The sequence below is a fragment of the Oncorhynchus nerka genome, linkage group LG24 (assembly GCF_034236695.1).
Source record: "Oncorhynchus nerka isolate Pitt River linkage group LG24, Oner_Uvic_2.0, whole genome shotgun sequence".
NCBI lineage: Eukaryota > Metazoa > Chordata > Actinopteri > Salmoniformes > Salmonidae > Oncorhynchus > Oncorhynchus nerka.
In genome coordinates this window covers 38,890,726-38,911,315 of record NC_088419.1, presented here as the reverse complement: position 1 = coordinate 38,911,315, position 20,590 = coordinate 38,890,726, and the positions used below count along the sequence as shown (strand labels likewise).

The following is a 20,590-nucleotide window of genomic DNA, read 5'->3' as shown; positions in this document are numbered from 1 at the left end:
TATTCAATATCTGATACTTGATGTTGCGCTAGTGTGTCAGTAAGGTACTGTATCTGAGTCAGTGTTCTTCTCAGTGGCATGTAGCATGTACATCTTGGTGAGGCAAACTTACCCAATTATGTTTATGCATGCCAGCAAAGCCACTACACAACACAACACTAAACAATACATTAATTTCACTAGAACAGTGACAAACGGTGCCCACATACTGTTAACTACATAAATCTGTCCCAACAGCAGAGCTTTCTTTTCAGCACCATGGAGTGAATCCTTACCACTGTTACACCTTGCTATCAGCAGACCCTTGTCTGGCAGCGGAATAGTTCATTCAACCTCATTTACTGCCTTTTTAAAAAACATAGCTGATATGGCTGACTTGCTTAAACAAATGTGATTTCTGCTGACAATTGAGAGGTACAAAATATGGCATAAGGGAACAATGAGCGGATAAGAGGCCATCCATAAATTTGATTAAGACATTAATGAGCGAGTTAAGACTGATGTAGTCAGTATAACTATTTGTTTAGCACTATTGAAATGTACAGCAACAGAATTCAAAACATTGGCCGTTCTTACAGTATTCTCCCTGCACACCAAGTCAGAACGTAGGATAAGTAAATGGGGCATATAAGCAGACAATGAAAGCTACAATATTACAGTATTTTATTATAACATTTCTCTAAAACAGGCTATAGGCTACATGTGCACAACTAAGTCAGAACAGTAGGCTAAGTTATGAGGGGAAAAGGGACCAAATTATTAGGGTGAGGCACATGAGCTACTAACAGTTTACTACACAACATACACATAGTATTACTTTCTTAGCTACAGTATACATAGCTCTCTGGCATATTACATCATTTATGCAGCAGCATACAAGACATTTTAGACTCACCTTGTTGTGCTGTGCTCACTTGAACAGGAAGATGGTGCGGCGGTCCTTCTTGTGGGCATATTTTGTCATGAAACTTTGTCATCAAAGTCTGGCATTCTCTGGATTTATGGTTCTTTCAAGACAACTGAGAACTCTGAAAAAACAAGGTCGAATCATGACGTCAGTGATCTTCAGGCCGGGGCTCTAAAAAGAGGCCAGAGTTCCCGACTTGGAATTCCGAGTTGGATGACCGTTCAAAACGTATTTGACCAGTCGGAGCTCGTTCTTTTCCGTGTTCCCAATTGTCTTGAACTCACTGAAGTCTGAGATTTCCCAGTTCAGAGTTTCCAGTTGTTTTGAATGTGGCAGAATTCATGCTAGATTGACATCATGGACAATGTATTCAACCTTTTCTGGCCCATGATGTTGAATGTTTATCCTTTTAAGCATGGGAAAGAGACCCTTAAACCCAGACTTGGACCACACACCCTCTCCACTGAATAGCAGGCTAGTGACTGCTTTGCAACGCTTGCAGTTAGACACTGATTCCTTCTAAACCATTCATTGTTGAATCTGCGATTTCTAACTTGTTGTGTAACGTTTATGTCCAATGGCCGATGAGCACCGATGCATTTTATCTGTAATGTCTCTCATATGACAAGGATAGAAAAATATTTGCCAGTAGTGATTCATGATGATGACTGCTTGCTAGCTAAGATTTTGAAAGTATGATGTTGACATGATCAGTCCAATCAAAGCTACGGTAGATATAACGTGATTTGACGTCACTTTACCTGTGGCCAATGACCTTGAGCCTTCTTGGATGGGCACTTCTAATGTAACCCTATGGCAGCACCCAAGGGGCTTGAATTTTAGAGCTCTCCTCGTCGATTTTGTGGTGACGTATTGCCCCCGTGAGTGAGAGAACACTGAGCCAATCACTGCACAACTAGAGAACATTACCAACCCCTACGCTCCGTATTTTCCTCTGGCTGCCCCACCACCATAGAACGCAAGGAGCTAGGCTGAAACATCTGCATTTTGGAGCTGCCTTACTCAAGAAAGCAAAAAAGAGACCATGTTTGTGTTATTATTTTTTACATTGTTTGCAAACTGATTTGTGACACATTATTAATGCCAAAATATCATGCAAAACAGGCAGCAACAAAAAAATATGTATTTAGATAAACAAGTGAGGCTCAGAACAGTTGGCCCCACCTGCCCTGAATGACGGGTCACCACTGGTTCTTCTAGCCTACTCCCATATGCTTGATACATCTGGTAGTCCTTAGGGCCCTCTGTCCCATGTACAATTGATTATTTAAAAATATGTACACTATAGCCTTTGTGCATATGTAGACAATATTTCTATAACTGGTCATTCAAAGTCTGAAGTCCAACAGACACAGTGGGTTCATAGAAAGATACGTTGAGAATTTTTATTGTGACCAAGTGGTGACACGTCAAACATGGGCAGACCCAGAGCTGAGTAGAATTTACCCTTTGAATTCCCTCTTCCTTTCTGCCCTTTCTAAATATGAAAAAAACATTTGTCCTGTTCACATCTGCATTGTTATCTTTGGGATGATTTGCAATGAGTCCTAAATGGCTGTGAAGTAGAGCAGAAAGAGGGAAATGCTGGGATGGGGAGCGATCCAGGGAGTGTGTGTGTAATGAGTCTGACTTTTCGAAGTGAACTCCAGCTGACTGCGCATCCTCATTAACTTCCCACTAGAAAACATTTGTAGCGACATCCACTAATGGCTAAGCTGCTTGCAACATATAACAATAATGTGGCTTAAACTTAACATCCTGCAATTGACTCAAATAGACTGTTAAACCCTGTAGATATGAAAGGAACATATACACTCAGTTTAACCAATGTAGTAATTGCATCGTCTTCTGATAGGCTAGGTGGAATTCTTTGCCATACTGCTTGGACCTATTCAGGCTTTTCAGATCCACGGGACAGACGGAGTGCATGGGGGAGCCTGGTCCCAGATCTGTTTGTGCGGTCTTGCCAACTCCTTCCAGATCACAGGAGGTTGGAGGCACCTTCATTAGGGAGAACAGGCTTGTGGTAATGACTGGAGCGGAATTAGTGGAATGGTATCAAATACAGAAAACACATGGTTTCCAGGTGTTTGATGCCATTCCATTTGCTCCGTTCCGGCCATTATTATGAGACGTTCTCTCCTCAGCAGCCTCCACTGTTAGAGATGAAACCGATGTTGGACCAAGCTAGCCTAGGGGGGTAGGAGAGCTAGAGCTCCATTTGGGATTCAGTGTTACTGTCGTTCTCTGTGATAGTGTTTTGTCACCCTTCTCAAACGACTGTTTTAAACAGTGTACTCTGTGTTGGCGTTAATAACAACACAAGCCAAGCCTCCAGCTCTCATACGAAGTCATTAGACTCGGGTGAACGAACAAAACACAAGGGGTACACAACCACTTTAGGACAGTTTATCCTTTGTCAATACCATAATAAATACAGAGAAATATGAAGATGTAGGTTATAAAGACTTGACATACGACATGCTGATACTGTAAATAGGATTCATAAAACGGACATCATGGAGTGTGTGCGTGTGCGTGTGTGTGTGTGAGAGTGTATGTTAAAAATTTAACACTCATATACGTTAGATAAGTATTCACCCCCTGACTAAATACATGTTAGAAACAACTTTGGCAGTGATTACAAAGGTGAGTCAGCTTGGCTTAGTCTCTAAGAGCTTTGCACACCTGAATTGTGCAATATTTCCCCATTATTCTTTTCAAAATTATTCAAGCTCTGTCAAGGTGTTGGGGTCATGGCTACACAGCAAAAGTTTTATCTTGAAAAACTCCCTAGTCTTTGCCAATGTCAAGTATCCCCGGGTGATACCATGATGCAGCCAACACTGTGCTTGAATATAAGGAGGCAGTTACTTAGTGATGTGTTGTGTTGAATTTGCCCCAAACATAAGGCTTTGCATTTAGGCCAAAAAGTGTATTCTTTTACAATCACCAATGTCCTCATGGTGACATCCCTGAGCAGGTTCATTCCTGTCCTGCAGCTCAGTTCAGAAGGACGACTGTATCTTTGATGCGTCTGCGTGGTTTAATATATAATCCACAGCATAATTATTAACTTGACCATGCTTAAAGAGATACTCAATGTCTGATTTGTTATTGTTACCCATCTACCAATCACTACCCTTCTTTACGAGGCTTTTGAAAACCTTGCTGGACTTTGTAGTTGAATCTGTGCTTGAAATTCAATACTTGACTGAGTGACCTTACAGATGTTGTATGTATGGGGGACAGAGGAAGGGGTAGTAAGTATCCTTACCTTGTGCGAGACGAAACAGCTCATAGGGCAGGACCCTATCTTCTGTTTCTATAGTGTGAGGCCACTGAGTTGGTACACAGGAAGGGGTAGTCATTAAAAAATCATGTCATAGTGTGTCCATGTATCTTATGTGATTTGTTGTGCCAAATTTGACTACTGAACTCATTTAGGCTTACCTAAACAAAGGGGGGAATACTTATGCAACTATATTTCAGTTATTTCATTTGTATTCATTTGTAAACATTTGCACTATTTAATTTTCACTTTGACATTATGGATTATTTTGTGTAAATCAGTTAAATCCATTTCAATCCCACTTTGTAATATAACAAAAGGTGGAAAAAAATTCAAGGGGGCGAATACGTCTGATACCCACTGTAACGGTGAATATTGACCTGTGTGTCAGAAGAACATGCACCATTCGGAGTGAGAGTGCTCTGTGGCATTCAGAGATGCTGATTCCACTCCCTCTTATTCAGGAGAAGTCAACACTGAGTGATACTTCTCACTACTGTTAGGGAGTTGAAATACAAATACCTGTGTATGTTTTCAAGTGGAATTCAGATAAGCATAAAAAGACGGTGGTATTCCATTAATGGCCTCTCTCTCTCTCTCTCTCTCTCTCTCTCTCTCTCTCTATCTCTCTGTACATCTCTTTTTCTCTTTCTTTGTAAAATCTCTCTCTTTGTACATCTATTAACAACAATGGGAACAAAATGACACTAAATCCCCATGAATCCTTGCTGCTGTTCTGTCCGGCGGCGTCTCCGCGCTTGCCGGCGCTTGGTGGCGACGTCGAAGCACGTGACCATCATGACATTGGCCTTGCAGAGGTTAACCTTGCTCTCCAGCCTCGCCGTGACCACCTCTAACGCTTCCAGGTGTTCCAGGGAGTCAACCTCAAACGTCTGCCACAGGTCAACTACACAAACACAACACAGTGATCAGTGATGACTGGCCACCAAATTAGCATGATCAAAAACTGCCTATTTCAGCTAGCCATCATCTTAATATAACATGAATTACAGAGGCCTCTCAGGATCAACATTAGCCACACAACACCCTTACAAATACACCAGAAAAGGACATGAGATAAGAGGAGAGGCAATCAGGGAAGGGAATATCTTATTATACCGGTTCTATGGCAATACGAAGACTCCATGCAATGGCTGCTATTGCATTGGTCAATAATGAAAAGATGATTGTTCACACCTTGTAGTGTAAGTCCAGTTGCTTAGAGAAATAAACTGACTAGTTAATGAATTGCTGATTACTCTATAGTAAACACTTACACTCTTGGTTCCATTTCCCTGGCTCCAGCATGAGATTCTGTTTGGCCAGCACCAGCTCTCTCTTCAGGCTGTTGTACTTGGCTCTCACCTCTTCGATCCTCTGCTGACGGTGCTCCAGGAACTTGAGTTTGGCACTGAAGCAGGCTATTCCCTGTTAACAACAACACAGCCAAGGACAATGAGAGCTTCAGCTACACATCCATTTACACAGAGAAGAGCCTCTTCAGAACAGCAAGCCTCATATTATGGATGCAAGCCATTTTCTTAGGTTAGTTCATAGTGTATATGTATTGTATTTAAATACAAACGTATATACAAAAACATTTTTTTAATCGAGCACACAGCCATGCAATCTTCATAAACATTGGCAGTAGAATGGCTCGTACTGAAGAGCTCAGTGCGTTCGACGTGGCACCATTATAGGATGCCACCTTTCCAACAAGTCCATTTCTGCCCTGTTATTGTGAAGTGGAAACGTCTAGGAGCAATAACGGCTCAGCCGTAAAGTGGTAGGCCACACAAGCTCACAAAACGGGACAGCCGAGTGCTGAACTGTGTAGCGTGTAAAAACCATCTGTCCTTGGTTGCAACACTTACTACCGAGTTCCAAACTACCTCTGGAAGCAACGTCATAACAATAACTGTTCGTTGGAAGCTTCATTAAATGGGTTTCCATGGCCAAGCAGCCGCACACAGGCCTAAGATCACAATGCACAACACCAAGCTTCAGCTGGAGTGGTGTAAAGCTCACCGCCATATGACTCTGGAGCAGTGGAAACGAGTGCTCTGGAGTGACGAATCACACATCATCTGCCAATCTAGGTTTGGTGGATGCCAGGAGAACGCTACCTGCCCGAATGCATAGTGCCAACTGTAATGTTTGGTGGAGGAAGAATAATGGTCTGGGGCTGTTTTTCAGGACTAGGGCCCTTAGTTCTAGTGAAGGGAAATCTTAACGCTATGACATTCTAGATGATACTGTGCTTCCAACTTTGTGGCAACTGATTGGGAAAGGCCCTTTCCTGTTTCAGCATGACAATGCCCCTGTGCACAAAGCAAGATCCATACAGAAATGGTTTGTCAATATCACTGTGGAATAACTTGACTGAATTACACAGAGCCCTGACCTCAACTCCATCAAACACCTTTGGGATGAATTGGAACACAGACTGTGCCCGACCTCACTAATGCTCTGTGGTTGAATGGAAGCAAGTCCCAACAGCATTGTTCCAGCATCTAGTGGAAAGCCTTCCCAGAAATGTAGAGGCTGTTATAGCAGCAATGGGGGGACCAACTCCATATTAATGCCCATGATTTTGTAATGAGATGTTCGACAAGCAGTTGTCCACATACTTTTGGTGATGTAGTGTATGTATGTATGTACTGCACATGGACTTTATACATGCAATGCATTGTATGCTTGCATTGTAAGTTTGCCATTGTTCTTGAGTTGTGTTTGGCTATTTATGTGTTTGTACACAAACTCAAGAATAGCTCTGATTTCTCCTGATGAACTAAACTAAACATGTATCCAAGCCTATCCTCAAACACCCACTGACATCTTGTCCCCTCACCTGTTTGCCTGCTCCTCCTCTCCTCTGCAGCCTATCCACGTCATCTATCTCATAGACCTTGATCTCGTAGGCCTCTGAGATGCCCCTGTCCACCCAGCGAGACCTGGGCCCACTGGCAGACCTCCTCAGAGATTGGGACATGTCATTGGACAGATGCCGCGGGTGTGAACCTACAGGTCAGATGAAATGGAATAAGATAGTGTAGAGCAGTGTAGTGTAGAGTAGTATAGAGTAGTGTAGAGTAGATTAGTGTAGAGTAGTGTAGTGTAGAGTAGAGTAGTAGCCAGGGAAGGCATGAGACTGTAATGAAACATTTTATCTTGTGAAGAGACAGCCTTGAAAATGTTATTCTTGTTTCAGTCATAAAGGAACCTTGGTTCCTGCCTGTGCTTGGTAAAGATATGATGGGGAGGCAACATGACCCCCTCCTTAGGATCATCTGGCAGAATGCCGAGAATATGTTCTATAAGTTAAGATAAGAGACGGTGCCAGACACATGCCGGTACCAACCCTATGGACTATGTCTATGTAACGTGTCTAACAGGACTGCCCCGGCAGAGCTCCTGATAGACCAATATGGTGCATCAAGTTTGTTGGAACCTCTCCAGTTAACTGTTAATAAACAATGATTTGTTTAAGATTGACTTTGAGTGTCCCTGTGTAGAATTTCCTTGACAATTTGGCGTCAACGAACAGGATGATTGATTCTGCCTCCGTTGCTTTCCAGTGGGGGTCTGCTAGGAAAACCGCTGGCAAATTCTATGAAGTGCGAGGGAAATTCTCTCCTGACCAAAAGAGGATGAGACCCGCCTAGACCCTTACTGTGAGCTGCCCAGGAGGAGACACATCACCTGCAAACAATTGAGGGACTCAGCAACTGAAGTCAATTTAAATGAATTTGTATAAAAATAGGAAAGAATTATAATAAAACCAATTAAACTAAACATAAAAATGGAGGAAGGTACCCCCAGTCCTAAGTCAAGTAATAGCACGAAGTGAATGTGGATGTGAGTTTTGTGAGTGTAGTGAATGCGGATGTGAACGTTTTATGAGTGTGGAAAGTATTAAGCTGATTGAAACTGGGATAATAACAAGATTGAAATTTGGATATTAAGAAATATTATTGGATTTGTAGCCTTAGGTTTAGTTAACAGAAAATCATGTTCAACATTCATTGGTTCATTGGTATTTATAGTTTTATTGGTTAGGGATAAGTCAAGTCTCGTACCTTTACCAAAAGTCTGAGACTTTATTTCTCAGACCCTTTAGACAGTCATACAATGCTTTAAAGGGACCACTCTGAATATTTCTCAGAATAGTTTTTACAACATTTACTTACGTGTGGGTGTGCAAGTCGTATATTTGTATAATTTTTCTCCATTGTTACTTTATCAAATATCTAGTAACTGTCACGACTCCTACCGAAGGTGGCTCCCCTTCCCATTCGGGTGGCGCTCGGCGGTCGTCGTCACCGGCCTACTAGCTGCCACTGATCTTTTCCTCCCCCTCCTTGTCTGTTTATTAGTTACACCTGTTGTTAATAAGGTTTATTAGTTGGGCTTTACTAGCCAGCCGGCCCGCCTGCTGGGTGTGCGGGATTGTTTTATGTGTACTCTTTGTACACGCATGTATATCACAGTTGTCCGTGTACGTGAGCTGTTTTGGGACTATTTAGTTCCCCTGTGTTTTGGGGCATTTGTTTTGAGTGGCGTCTGTTTTCACCTGGTCGGTGTATAAAGAAGTAGCCTACTCAGAACTTTCTGTCTCTTGCGTCTGACTCCTTCCTCCACTACACCCCGGGCATTACAGTAACCCATTAAACTCTTCATATGTTACTTTATCTCTAGTAATCCATTATACTTTTCTTCACCAATTCCTCCTTTAGACTAGTCTTCTAATCATACAGATGTTTAGATATTTACACCAGATGTTCTATTTAACAGCACATTCGGGAATAGCATTTCTCCTTTCATATCTCTCACATGCACAAATTCCCTATTCAATACAGATCATCATAAATGCCTACAGACATCCACACCACTCATGTGCATGTTCAACGACTCTAAATAACACCTTGTGCTATTATCAGTGGTTCTCAGACCACGTAGACTATCGTTACACACGTGCTATTCTAAAGGACAGTGGCGGCTCAGGTGAGAGAAATCGGGACATTATCAAGGGCGGCTTCAGGTGAGAGAAATCGGGACATTATCAAGGGGTCAGCCAAATGCTAGACCGAGAGTGCCGGGTGGGAGGGGGGTGGTCAACCATGCCAGTAATTGATTTAGGCTTACCCAAAATGGTTTATTTGGGGTATCAGGATGATTGTGGAGGTCTGCACACTGCGGAATTTAGAGTACTTTAGACTAGAAATGCATTGAGATACTGATATGTCATTAACATGCCACTCGCCACAAAAGCTCCAGCTGAAATGTTATTTCCAGAATCCATAAATGAAATTGTGTAATGAAGCATGTGGAATTGTATGAAGCGAAGGTCTTATAAGCCATGGTTTTGCAAGTTAGATTGTACAACCCAGAATGGAGGGTTTGAAAGTGTCCGTGTTTTTATGCGTTGATTTTGTTTACTTACTACTTTGATTGTAGATTTTAGCTTTAGTATGATGATTATGAAAGAAATTAGATTCACTCCCGTTAATTTAAGTATAACCTTTATTTTGATTTTGTTACAATGATGCATTTTGATATAGAAGCTAAAATCTAATGCTTACCTTAAAATGTAATGATTATTAAGAGGATAGAACATTTTATCTTGTGAAGAGACAGCCTTGAAAATGTTAATCTTGTTTTAGTGTCATAAATAATCCTCGGTTCCTGCCTGTGCTTGGTAAAGATATGAAGGGTGGGCGACATGATCCCCTCCTTAGGACCATCTGGCAGAACACCAAGACTATGTTCTATAAGTTAAGATAGGAGATGGTGCCAGAAACATGCCAGAACCAACCCTATGAACTATAACTATGTAACTTGTCTGTAACCAGTACATAAGAGATCTAACGGGACTGCCCTGGCAGAGCTCCTGACAGAAGTTCACTATGGTGCATCAAGTTTGTTGGAACTTCTCCAGTTAACTCTTCTCCAGACCTCCCTGTTAATAAACAATTATTAATTTAAGATTGACTTTGAGTGTCCCTGTGTAGAATTTCCACGACAAGACAAATACAAGCCCCACTAATATCAAGACTATTTTTACTTGACAATTCAAGCACTTTTCTCCTTGGGCTCATTTATTAATGATGTGACCTAGATAAAGTCTTTGGAGGCAAATAAGAGGACAGGAAATGCAATGGATAGTAATCTGTGCAATACCAATGAATTACATAAAAAGCCAATATTACTTTACAATGCATTACAATTTGTGAAAATGCACGTCGCACACATAGCTGTTCCTCACTTCATTGCACATCCGGGTTTTTTTTTTGTTAACACAGAAGACTTTGTTCACCAAATCCACAGAGCACATTCCTGCTATTTTAACACAACACAAAATGCAAAGCAGGAAACATGAATCACACACTTGTAACTACAGCGACTTACAATATGACCAGCGGGTAAAACTGGTTCAAATGCAGTCATTACCAGGTCATTTCAACCAGTTTTGTCCAGTTTTGCTCGCTGGCTGTGCATTCAATTAAGGAATTACCCAGATCAGATCTTACCGTTGCTGCTCCTCCTTTTGGGGTTCCTCTCACTTCGGGCCACACTGATCATAGAACAGCTCTTATTGCTGATAGAGTCTCTGTTGGAGGTAATGCTCCCTGTGGCTTCGCTGTCCCTAACCATGCTCTCATAGCCACTGCTCACCACGCTGTTCCTATTGGTCAATAACGCTGTCTTACCCATGGCCGGGGGCAGCTCCCCGCTCAACACACTAGTGACATCACTGGCATGCCCGCTGAGGTGGTTGGGCCTGCGAGGCGCTGTTACCCTGGCATAGGGTGAGGGTACAGGGTGAACAGGATGAACCTCTCCCATGGATCTACAGGCAGCTCCAGCCGCTGCTGCCATCTTGTCTAGAACTAGTCCTCCGGAGGCCCCGCCAGAGGGGTAGGGCTCTCTGCCGATCTGGAGGAGCTCTGAGATGCGCCCGTTGATTACCCGGACAGGGGACTTTGCTATGAGGCGTGGTGGTAGGGTCTGGGGCGAGGGGGTCTGGTTTCGGCTTAGAGACTGGGTGGACCAGGGTGGACCATGCTCAGGTCTCTTTCCATCAGGGGACAGACTGGCGCTCCTGTTGATGGACTGACGGAACGCTTTGGGAGAGAAGCTGAGGTTCTTGGTACTGGGGATGGGGATGGATATCCGGCGGACCTTAGGGCTGGTCATCATCAGTTTCCCCACCGCGGAGAGCTTAGATCGGCTGGTTCTAGGAGACTGGAGGGCTGTGGAGGTGGTGGTGTTGGGCTCAGTTATAAAGGTTGACCTGTTGGTTTTGGGAGAATGGGCTGTGTAGGAGGTGTTTTTGTCAGTCAAGGGAATGGACCTAGGGGCCCTCGTGGGGCTCCTGCTGGCCCGGGTTAGGGTGGATTGGCTGGACTCCCCTTCCCAACTCCCTTTGGAGCCCTTGGAGCTCCCCATGGAGCTCACAGAGGATAGGCTACTGCCTCGGTCCAGAGTGTGGAACTCCAGTGGTATTCTACCTAAAGAGTTGGTCCTGCTTGCCAACTGCTCTAGTTTAGCACTGAAGAGCCTACTGCTTTCCTCTATGGGAGATTCCATCTTGCCGCTATCATGTCTAACACTCCGAGTGGATGGCTTGGGCTCCAACGGTGAACTACTGGCTGTGCTGAGAGGACTGTTACTAGTTCTCTGTCTCTGCTGCTGCTCCAGGCTGTACTTCCGAGCTGGTGAGAAGGGGAGAGGGAGGCTCTCCCTGGCACAGGAGAAGATTCCCTGCCTGGCTGAGGATGGCCTCCTCTCCAGGGTCACCCAGGGACTACCAGGGGTGGATGATGTAACGTCTGGGGCTTTATCTTTATACTCCTCGCTCATTACATAGCTCTCCTGCTTGTTGATATTATGCCAGCCTCTTGGTAGACTGGCTGTTTTGTGGTGGGTAGCTGCAAGGTAACCAGGGATACAATTCTCTGGTGTATTCCTGCTCCTTTCACTACTGTCCCCTGGTGTCTTTGGAGTAATTAGGGAAGATGGAACAGGTAAGACCCGGTCATAACAGGTTAGGGAACAGGTGGTGAACTCCCCTCCTCTGGGATAGCTCCTTTCTGCTTGGTTACCACTCCTCCCTCTGGCCCTATTCTCTAATGACATCATCTCATAGCAACCGGTCTCCTCCCAGGCATGTGTGTCACATGATGCAATACTATTAGTTTCACCTGGGAAAGGCATCAAAACGCTCTCCTTGGTATTCTTCTCGTGATTCCTCTCAGTAATATAGAACGCACCTTCTGTCTCCATCGCCGTTTTACTTCCTGAACCTTTCAGATGATCTTTCTTCTCGGGTTCAGCATAAGCATCCGCTCGCGTGAAACGGGTGTTAGAAACCCCTCGGCGATGACGAGACCCCTCCGCATCACTACTCCTACTGAGGTCAGCGAGCGAGGGGTTTATAAAGGAGGGCAAGACCCGGTTCTCCACCCTGGAGAGAGAAGACATGGCTTTGGGTTTGGTGTTGACTTCCACAGCCATGATCTTAGTGGTAGTAGCAGGGTCCATGGCCTTGATAGTGGAACCTGTAGAATCTTCACTAATGTTACTGATAATCCTGATGGGAAGGGAACCCAGTACTGACCCTGAAGAAGCCTGGCCAGAGGAGGAGTGGGCATCCCTGATCCTGATGATGTTCCCTGCCCGGCCTCCTCTCTCCAGCGCCCCGCTGATGGTCACCTCCTCCACCATGGTGAACACCAGCTCATCCTGACCCGTCTGGTCCAACGGCTGCTGGACCATGACCGTGATGGTGGCCTTCATCTCCTTCAGGTCCGACTCTGTAGTAGGCAGCTTGGAAAGCTGGGGAAGGATCATCTCTCCTAGGAGAACACTGGTAGCCAAGGAGGAGGTGGTGGAGGACGAGGGGGAGAGGAGGGATGGAGAGAGAGAGGGGGATATAGGAGTGCTCTTGCCCGCCGGAGAGGTCCTGGTCTGGTGTTGCTGCAAGCCAGACCTCCCTGGGTATCCAGCTGGCTCCAGAGGCAGGGGAAGAAGAGACAGAGGAGGATGAGAGCTTGGCACCGGGCTGATCTGAGTGTAGATGTCACTGTGCTGTGGAAGAAAGCTGTACTCAGGGGGGTTGCCTTGGTTCTGGCAGGCTGGATGTATACTGATAGAGCCACAGGGGTTTGGTTGGTCCTCTTTGGAGCTGGCTGCACTTCCCTCCTCACAGTCATACAGACCAGAGTCCTCTCTCTGAAAACTGTCGACCGGAAGACTGCCATCTGTCACCAGGCTCTCTTTCTCGCCCACAATGGAAAGCTCACACCACTTCACCTTCATATTCAGTAGTTTCAAGAAGGAGGTATTCTCCACAGTCTCAGTTCTGCCTGAGCCATCTTGGGGGACTGGAAGGGACTCGGTCATGGCAGAAGGTTCTTTTAACGATGACTTGGTAACTGTTTCGCTGCCGTCGATGCACCCGAGTCGCTCCTGCAGCTCTGCGAAAGTGTCACACTTAAGACTTAAGTTCCTCTCACATTGGCCCACTTCTGCTGTATTCTGAGGAAGTTGTTCTTGGATGATGCTCTCATTCTTCTTCTTCTCTCCCTGCAGTCTGGGCATGATGTTTAGAAGGTGCTGCAATAGCTCTTTCTTTAGAGCAGAAAGCTCAGCATCCTCCGATTCCGCTTCAGCCTTATTCTGGTGTAGAGAGTGGATAATGGGGGTAAACTCCGACTGGCCCTGGCCCTGCTGGGTCAGCTCCGCACTGGGCTGCTGGACCGAGCCATCGGGGTTGACGTGGATGACCGTGTCACAGCACTGGTTGCTGCTGGAGTGGTTATCCAGCAGGTCGCCACCGAGCCTGAGCTGGGGCAGGTCACTGAGGTCAGAGTCCACAGCATTGGTAGAGTGAAACGCTCTGAGAGAGAAGGGACTACTCCCTCCACTCCTCTCTCTAGTCAGACTTCTACCACTGGGAGAGCAGGATGTTGAATGCTGAGAGAGATAGAGCGAGAGAGAGAGAGAGAGGTCAAAGTTAGTGATCATTTTTTTGCCTCGCCACAAAACAAAATGCTACTAAACTGCTTCAATTGTTTACTGTTAGGACACCCAAGGTTCATTGAATAACACTTTTAACAACATTCTTGGCACCAAGAATGTAATGGTAAGTAATCTATAATTCAGTAGACATACGTTTGCCTTCTTCTGTGTCCTGCGAATGCGCGAGGAAATTTGGACAGTGGAGAGTGTCTCTGGGAAGTGTTCTGGTGAGTCAGTCACATGGGCCAGCACGGTCGTATGACAGTTAATATTACCCAGAGACTCCTGTAGCAGCATGGTCACTTTACTATCTCTGTGGTGAGCACAAAATACAACCATCCTCATCATCACCGTTGTGCATTACACATAACACGTACATATACGTACAATTATATGACATACCAGTATTAAAGACTCAATTTCATGATCTACTGCTTGAATCAATTGTTTTAAATTGAAAGTCTCCAGTATCTAACCTGTAGGGGATGTTTTTGTTTCCATTGTTGAGTAGGGCCAGTATAACACTGCCCAGTTCAGACTCAGGACGTCCTGTTCTGCTGTCACTGGTTCTACTGGTCCCCTTTATACTGTTAGCCAGGTCTATCATGATCAACCTGCTATGACCCCCTGGTACTGATAGAGGGAGAGGAGAGGAGAGGAGAGGAGAGGAGAGGAGAGGAGAGGAGAGGAGAGGAGAGGAGAGGAGAGGAGAGGAGAGGAGAGGAGAGGAGAGGAGAGGAGAGGAGAGTGACCAATAAGAAGAAGGAAAAAATATGAACAAAAATAAAGAGCGTACAGACATTTTTACTGTCAGTGTCTTGACAAAGTACTCTGACTGAAACGTGGACACAATAAGCAATGTGCATAGGTAATAACCTTATTTCCTACACACCGTAGATATAGGGCCCATAGATATCTCTATCTGATCTATATACGGAATAGCATGCCAGAGTTATCTTTTCTACAATGTACAGAAATAGCCACCTTTGCCGCTGCCCTCTGCGAGCTGCTGTTGGACATGCAGAGTAAAAAACATATGGGAGCTGGAGGAGGACGATGGTGTGGTGATGTCACTGCGAGCTCCACTCGTCGGGCCGCCGGCACGGTGGCGCGATGCGATGGCTGCATCCAGCAGGAAGGCAGCTCTCTCGGCGTTGGGGGCAGATACCACACTGTGGTGCCGAAGCTGCATTAGAGGAAGACAGCATACTTAACTTTATTTTATATTTGTATTTTATTTTCACGACAGAACATAGATAATGTATGTAGAGAGGGAGAAAGGTCGGATAGAGGTACAATGGCACAGAGGGGGAAAGGGGAACTCCGGGACAGACACCGGCACAGCAAGGCATGAATATAATATGACGTGTTGTTCAATGTGACAATGCCAATGTAATTTTGTAACTGGGATTATGTACTGTAATTAAGTTAAATCCCACTCCCTGCCTCTTCTGATAATGCATCTGAATAAGGAATGAATTAGTGTTGTCTAATTCCTGACTGTGTTAGTACCAAACAAAACAGTAATTATATATAAGTAATTATATACAGTGCCTTCAGAAAGTATTAACACTCCCTGACTTTTGCCACATTTTGTTGTGTTACAGTCTGAATTTAAAATGGATTAAATTGCTATTTTGTGTCACTGCCTACACACAATACCCCTTAATGTCAAAGTGGAATTGAAAAAAAAAAAAAAAAAATTCGACATTTTTACAAATGTATTAAAAATTAAAGGCTGAAATGGCTTGAGTCAATAAGTATTCAACCCCTTTGTTATGGCAAGCCTAAATAAGTTTCCGGAGTAAACATTTGCTTAACAAGTCACATAATAAGTTGCATGGACTCACTCTGTGTGCAATCACAGTATTTCACAAGGTTTTTGAATGAGTACCTCATCTCTGTACCCATCAAATACAATTATCTGTAAGGCCCCTCAGTTGAGCAGGGAATTTCAAACACAGATTCAACCACAAAGACCAGGGAGGTTTTCCAATGCCTCAGGAAGAGCCAGCAGCACACCACCCTCCTTCCCACTGCTAGCTCACCTCTGAAGCCAAGCAGGGTTAGTCCTGGTCAGTCCCTGGATGGGAGACCAGATGCTGCTGGAAGTGGTGTTGGAGGGCCAGTAGGAGCCACTCTTTCCTCTGCTCTAATGAATAAATATCCCAGGGCAGTGTTTGGGGACATTACCTTGTGTAGGATTACATCTTTTGGATGGGATGTTAAATAGGTGTCCCGACTCTCTGTGGTCACTAACAATCCCACGAGATTTATCGTAAGAGTAGGGGTGTTAACCCTGATGTCCTACCTAAATTCCTAATCTGGCCCTCATACTGTCACCTAATCATCCCTAGCTTACGATTGGCTCATGCCTCTCCCCTGTAACTACTCCCCAGGCTGTGAATGAGTTTTCAGTCAATTTACCTGGTAAAAAAAGAAGGGCACCTATTGGTAGATGGGTAAATGTTTAAAAAGCAGATGTTGAATATCCCCTTGAGCATGGTGACGTTATTAATTATACTTTGGATGGTCACACCCAGTCACTACAAAGATACAGGCGTCCTTCATAACTAAGTTGCTGGAGAGGAAGGATACCGCTCAGGGATATCACCATGAGGCCAGTGGCGACCTGTCATTCAGGGCAGAGCTCCCAATTTTTAGCTAAAATAAATAAATAAATATGTTATACATTGGCTCGTGTTCTGTCACTCATAAGGGCGCTACGTCACCACCAAATCTAAGGGTAAAGCTAGGAAATTCAATCCCGTTGGGTGCTGCCATAGAGTTACATTAGAAGTGCCCATCCAAGAAGGATCAAGGTCATTGGCCACAGATAAAATTACTATCCCATTATGTCTACAGTAGATTTGATTGGACTGATGTCAACATCATACTTTCAAAATCTTAGCTAACAGTCATCATCATGAATCAAGTTGACAATCTACTGGCAAATCCTTTTTAATCCTTGTCATATGAAGATAAATAGTGAAGAGAAATTATAGATAAAATGTGTCGGTGCTCATTGGACAACAACAAGTTGGAAATTGCAAATTCAACAATGAGTGGTTTGGAAAGAATTAGTGGCTAACTGCAAGTATTGCAAAGCAATCACTAGCCTGCTATTCAGTGGAGTGGCTGTGTGGTCCAAGTCTATGTTTAAGGGTCTCTTTGCCAAGCTTTAATGATAAACATTCAACATTGGCCATGCTGTCAATCCAGCAGGATTTTTGCCGTGCTCAAAACAACTGTTAACTCAGAACTGGGAAATCTGACTTCAGTGAGTTCAAGACAACTGGGAACTTGGGAAAAAATGAGCTCTGACTGGGAAAATACATTTTAAACGGTCATCCAACTCAGAATTGTAAATCAGGAACTCTGGCCTCTTTCTAGAACTCCGACCTGAAGATCACTGATGTCGTCATATTTCAACCTTGTTTTAAGCAGAGTTCCCAGTTGTCTTTAAAGCCCCATAAATCCAGAGAATACCAGACTTTGATGACAAAGTTTTATCACAAAGGACCACCGTGCCACCTTCCTGTTCAAGTCAGCACAGCACAACAAGGTGTCCAAAAATGTATTGTATGCTGCTGCATACATTATGTAATATAACATAGAGATATGTGTACTGTAGCTAAGTGTATGTTGTGTAGTAAACTGTTAGTAGCCCATGTGCCTCATCCTTAAAATTTGGTCTATTTTCCCCTCTTAATTTTACCAGCTATTCTGACTTGGTGGTGCACATGTAGCCTATAACCTGTTTTAGAGAAATGTAATCAATGAATATTGTAGGAGCTTTTATTGTCTGCTTATATGCCCCCTTCATTTATCCTATGGTTCTGACTTGGTGTACAGGGAAAACACTGTAAGAACGGCCCATGTTCTGAATTCTGAATTTTTAAAGGGCTGCTTCGCTGCCAGACAAGGCTCCGCTGATAACCAGGTGTAGTAGTGGTAAGGTTTTGGGACTGCTGTTGGGACTCTGCTGTTGGGACAGCTTTATGTAGTTCCTAACAGTTTGTGGGCACCGTTTCTTACTGTTATAGCGCAATTAAAGTATTGTTTAGCGTTGTGTTGTGGCTTTCTGGCACACATTCCCAAAACATTAGTTTGCCACACAAGATTTACATGCTAAAATAGCCACCATTCGTATGAGGCGAATGGTGACTTTTAAACAGTTACAGAGTTTAATGGCTGTGATAGGAGAAAACTAAGTATGGCTCAACAACATTGTAGTTACTCCACAATACTAACCTAAATGACAGTGTGAAAAGAAGGAAGCCTGTACAGAATAAAACTATTCCAAAACATGCATCCTGTTTGCAATAAGGCACTAAAGTAAAACTGCAACAAAAAAAAATCATTTTTTTAAACTTCATTTCCTGAATATAAAGCGTTATATTTGGGGCAAATCCAACACTCTTCATAATTTCAAGCATGGTGGTGGCTGCATCATGTTATGGGTATGCTTGTCAACATCAAGGACTAGGGAATTTTGGGGATAAAAATAAACGGAATAGAGCTAAGCACAGAAAAACTTGGTTCAGTCTACTTTCCAACAGACACTGGGAAACATTCACCTTTTTGCAGGAAAATAACCTAAAACACAAGGCCAAATATACATTGGAGTTGCTTACCAAGACGACATTGAATGTTCCTGAGTGGCCTAGTTATAGTTTTGACTTTAATTGGCTTGAAAATCTATGGCAAGACTTGAAAATGGCTGTTGAGAAATGATCAACAACTTACTTGTCAAAGCTTGGAGAGATTTTAAAAGAACAATGTGCAAATATTGTACAATCCAGATGTACAAATCTCTTAAATACTTACCCAGAAAGACTCACATCTGTAATCGCTGCCAAAAGTTATTCTGACATGTATTGACACAGGGGTGTGAATACTTATATAAATGAGATATTTCCGTATATCATTTTAAGTACATTTTAAATACAGTTCTAACATTTTTAAAAACATGTTTTGACTTTGACATTATGGGGTACTGTGTGTAGATGGGTGAGAAAAAGATCAGTTTAATACATTTTTAATTCAGGCTGTAACACAACAAAATGTGTAATAAGTCAAGGGGGTATGAATACTTTCTGAAGGCACTGTAAGATACCCTTAGAGTGACATGACACCTTAGTGACATGTGTAGTAGTAACAATGTAACTACAGTAGCATGTGTTTTTCTGTGTTCTTAAGACTTGGGACTTCATTAAGAAACTGTTCTTACGCAGAGATTTCATACCAATGCTGCACATAGAGAAATTCAATAGAGAGCTGACTCTTCCATATTCTGCATAGCAAAGAATCAAGTCAGTTCTATAAACGTTACACATTTCTATGTGATCTGAACCGTCCACAACAATAAGCCCCTGTATCATCATTTACCTGTATTCCATAGATGGGGTCCTCAAAGAGATAAAGGTCTGCTGATGGGCTGTCCTGGAGGTTGCCTGACAGTAAGTCCCTGAGGGTCTCGTCCTCCCCACAGACCTCCATAGCGGACACAGACACAGCCAGGCTGGCCCCAGTCCTCTCCCTCCTCCTCCTCTCTGTGTGACTGTAGAACCAGGAGATGGCACACGGGATGACCCCTAAACTCTGGCTGCTGCTATCACTACCCATCATGGTGTGCGACTTCCCTGTTAACCACAATAATAAGACACACACAACACAGTCAGTTTGGGTGCTCTGTTTGTGTGTGTCTGCGTGTGCGTGTCTGTGTGCGAAAGTGCGTGCCAACCTGTGTGTGTGTGTGTCTTTGTGTGTGTGCGTGCATGCGTGAGAGGGAGAGAGAGAAAGAGACAGAGCATCTTGGTAAAGAGCTCGCAGGTAGGGGGGGGCTTCAGAGTTGGTTTATTGAAACTGTCAGTATTTACAGTACATGTCCCCATTGTAGGGTTAACTTGGAGGACAGAGAGGATAGAAAGGGCAGATTTACACCCAAATTAAGGTTCTAACAAAACTGTTTTAATTGTCCACACCCAAAACACTGTCAAAATACCATCTTCTGAAATGGAAGTTATTTAAGCAATAAGGCTCAAGGTGGTGTGTTATATGGCCAATATATCACGGCTAAGGGCTGTAATCCAGGCATTCCGCGTTGTGTAAGAACAGTCCTTAGCCGTGGTCTATTGGTCATATATACCACAATCCCCCTAGGTGCCTTATTGCTATTATAAACTGTTTATCAACGTAATTGTCACACCCGTGCTATACAGTCTGATGTACCAGGGCTTTTAGCCAATCAGCATTCAGGGCTTGAACCTCCCAGTTTATAATACAGAACATATTTCCTCCAATTTAATAATGAATTTATTGATAATACCAGATTGGATTTACAT

At 43.8% G+C, this 20,590-nt stretch overlaps 1 protein-coding gene across 1 annotated transcript in view; it reads right to left on the bottom strand.

The window, feature by feature from the left end:
* Positions 1 to 3,077: 3,077 nt before the first annotated feature.
* LOC115107501 (kinesin-like protein KIF26B) overlaps positions 3,078 to 20,590 on the bottom strand; it is a 32,563-nt gene continuing 15,050 nt past the window's right edge. The window contains exons 8-15 of the mRNA XM_029630882.2: positions 19,635 to 19,888; positions 15,228 to 15,429; positions 14,720 to 14,876; positions 14,397 to 14,556; positions 10,751 to 14,198; positions 7,072 to 7,241; positions 5,498 to 5,648; positions 3,078 to 5,127 (exon numbers count right to left, since the gene is read on the bottom strand). Coding sequence (XP_029486742.2) covers positions 4,928 to 5,127; positions 5,498 to 5,648; positions 7,072 to 7,241; positions 10,751 to 14,198; positions 14,397 to 14,556; positions 14,720 to 14,876; positions 15,228 to 15,429; positions 19,635 to 19,888 — 4,742 coding nt within the window. The 3' untranslated portion in view covers positions 3,078 to 4,927. The remainder of the gene's footprint in view (positions 5,128 to 5,497; positions 5,649 to 7,071; positions 7,242 to 10,750; positions 14,199 to 14,396; positions 14,557 to 14,719; positions 14,877 to 15,227; positions 15,430 to 19,634; positions 19,889 to 20,590) is intronic.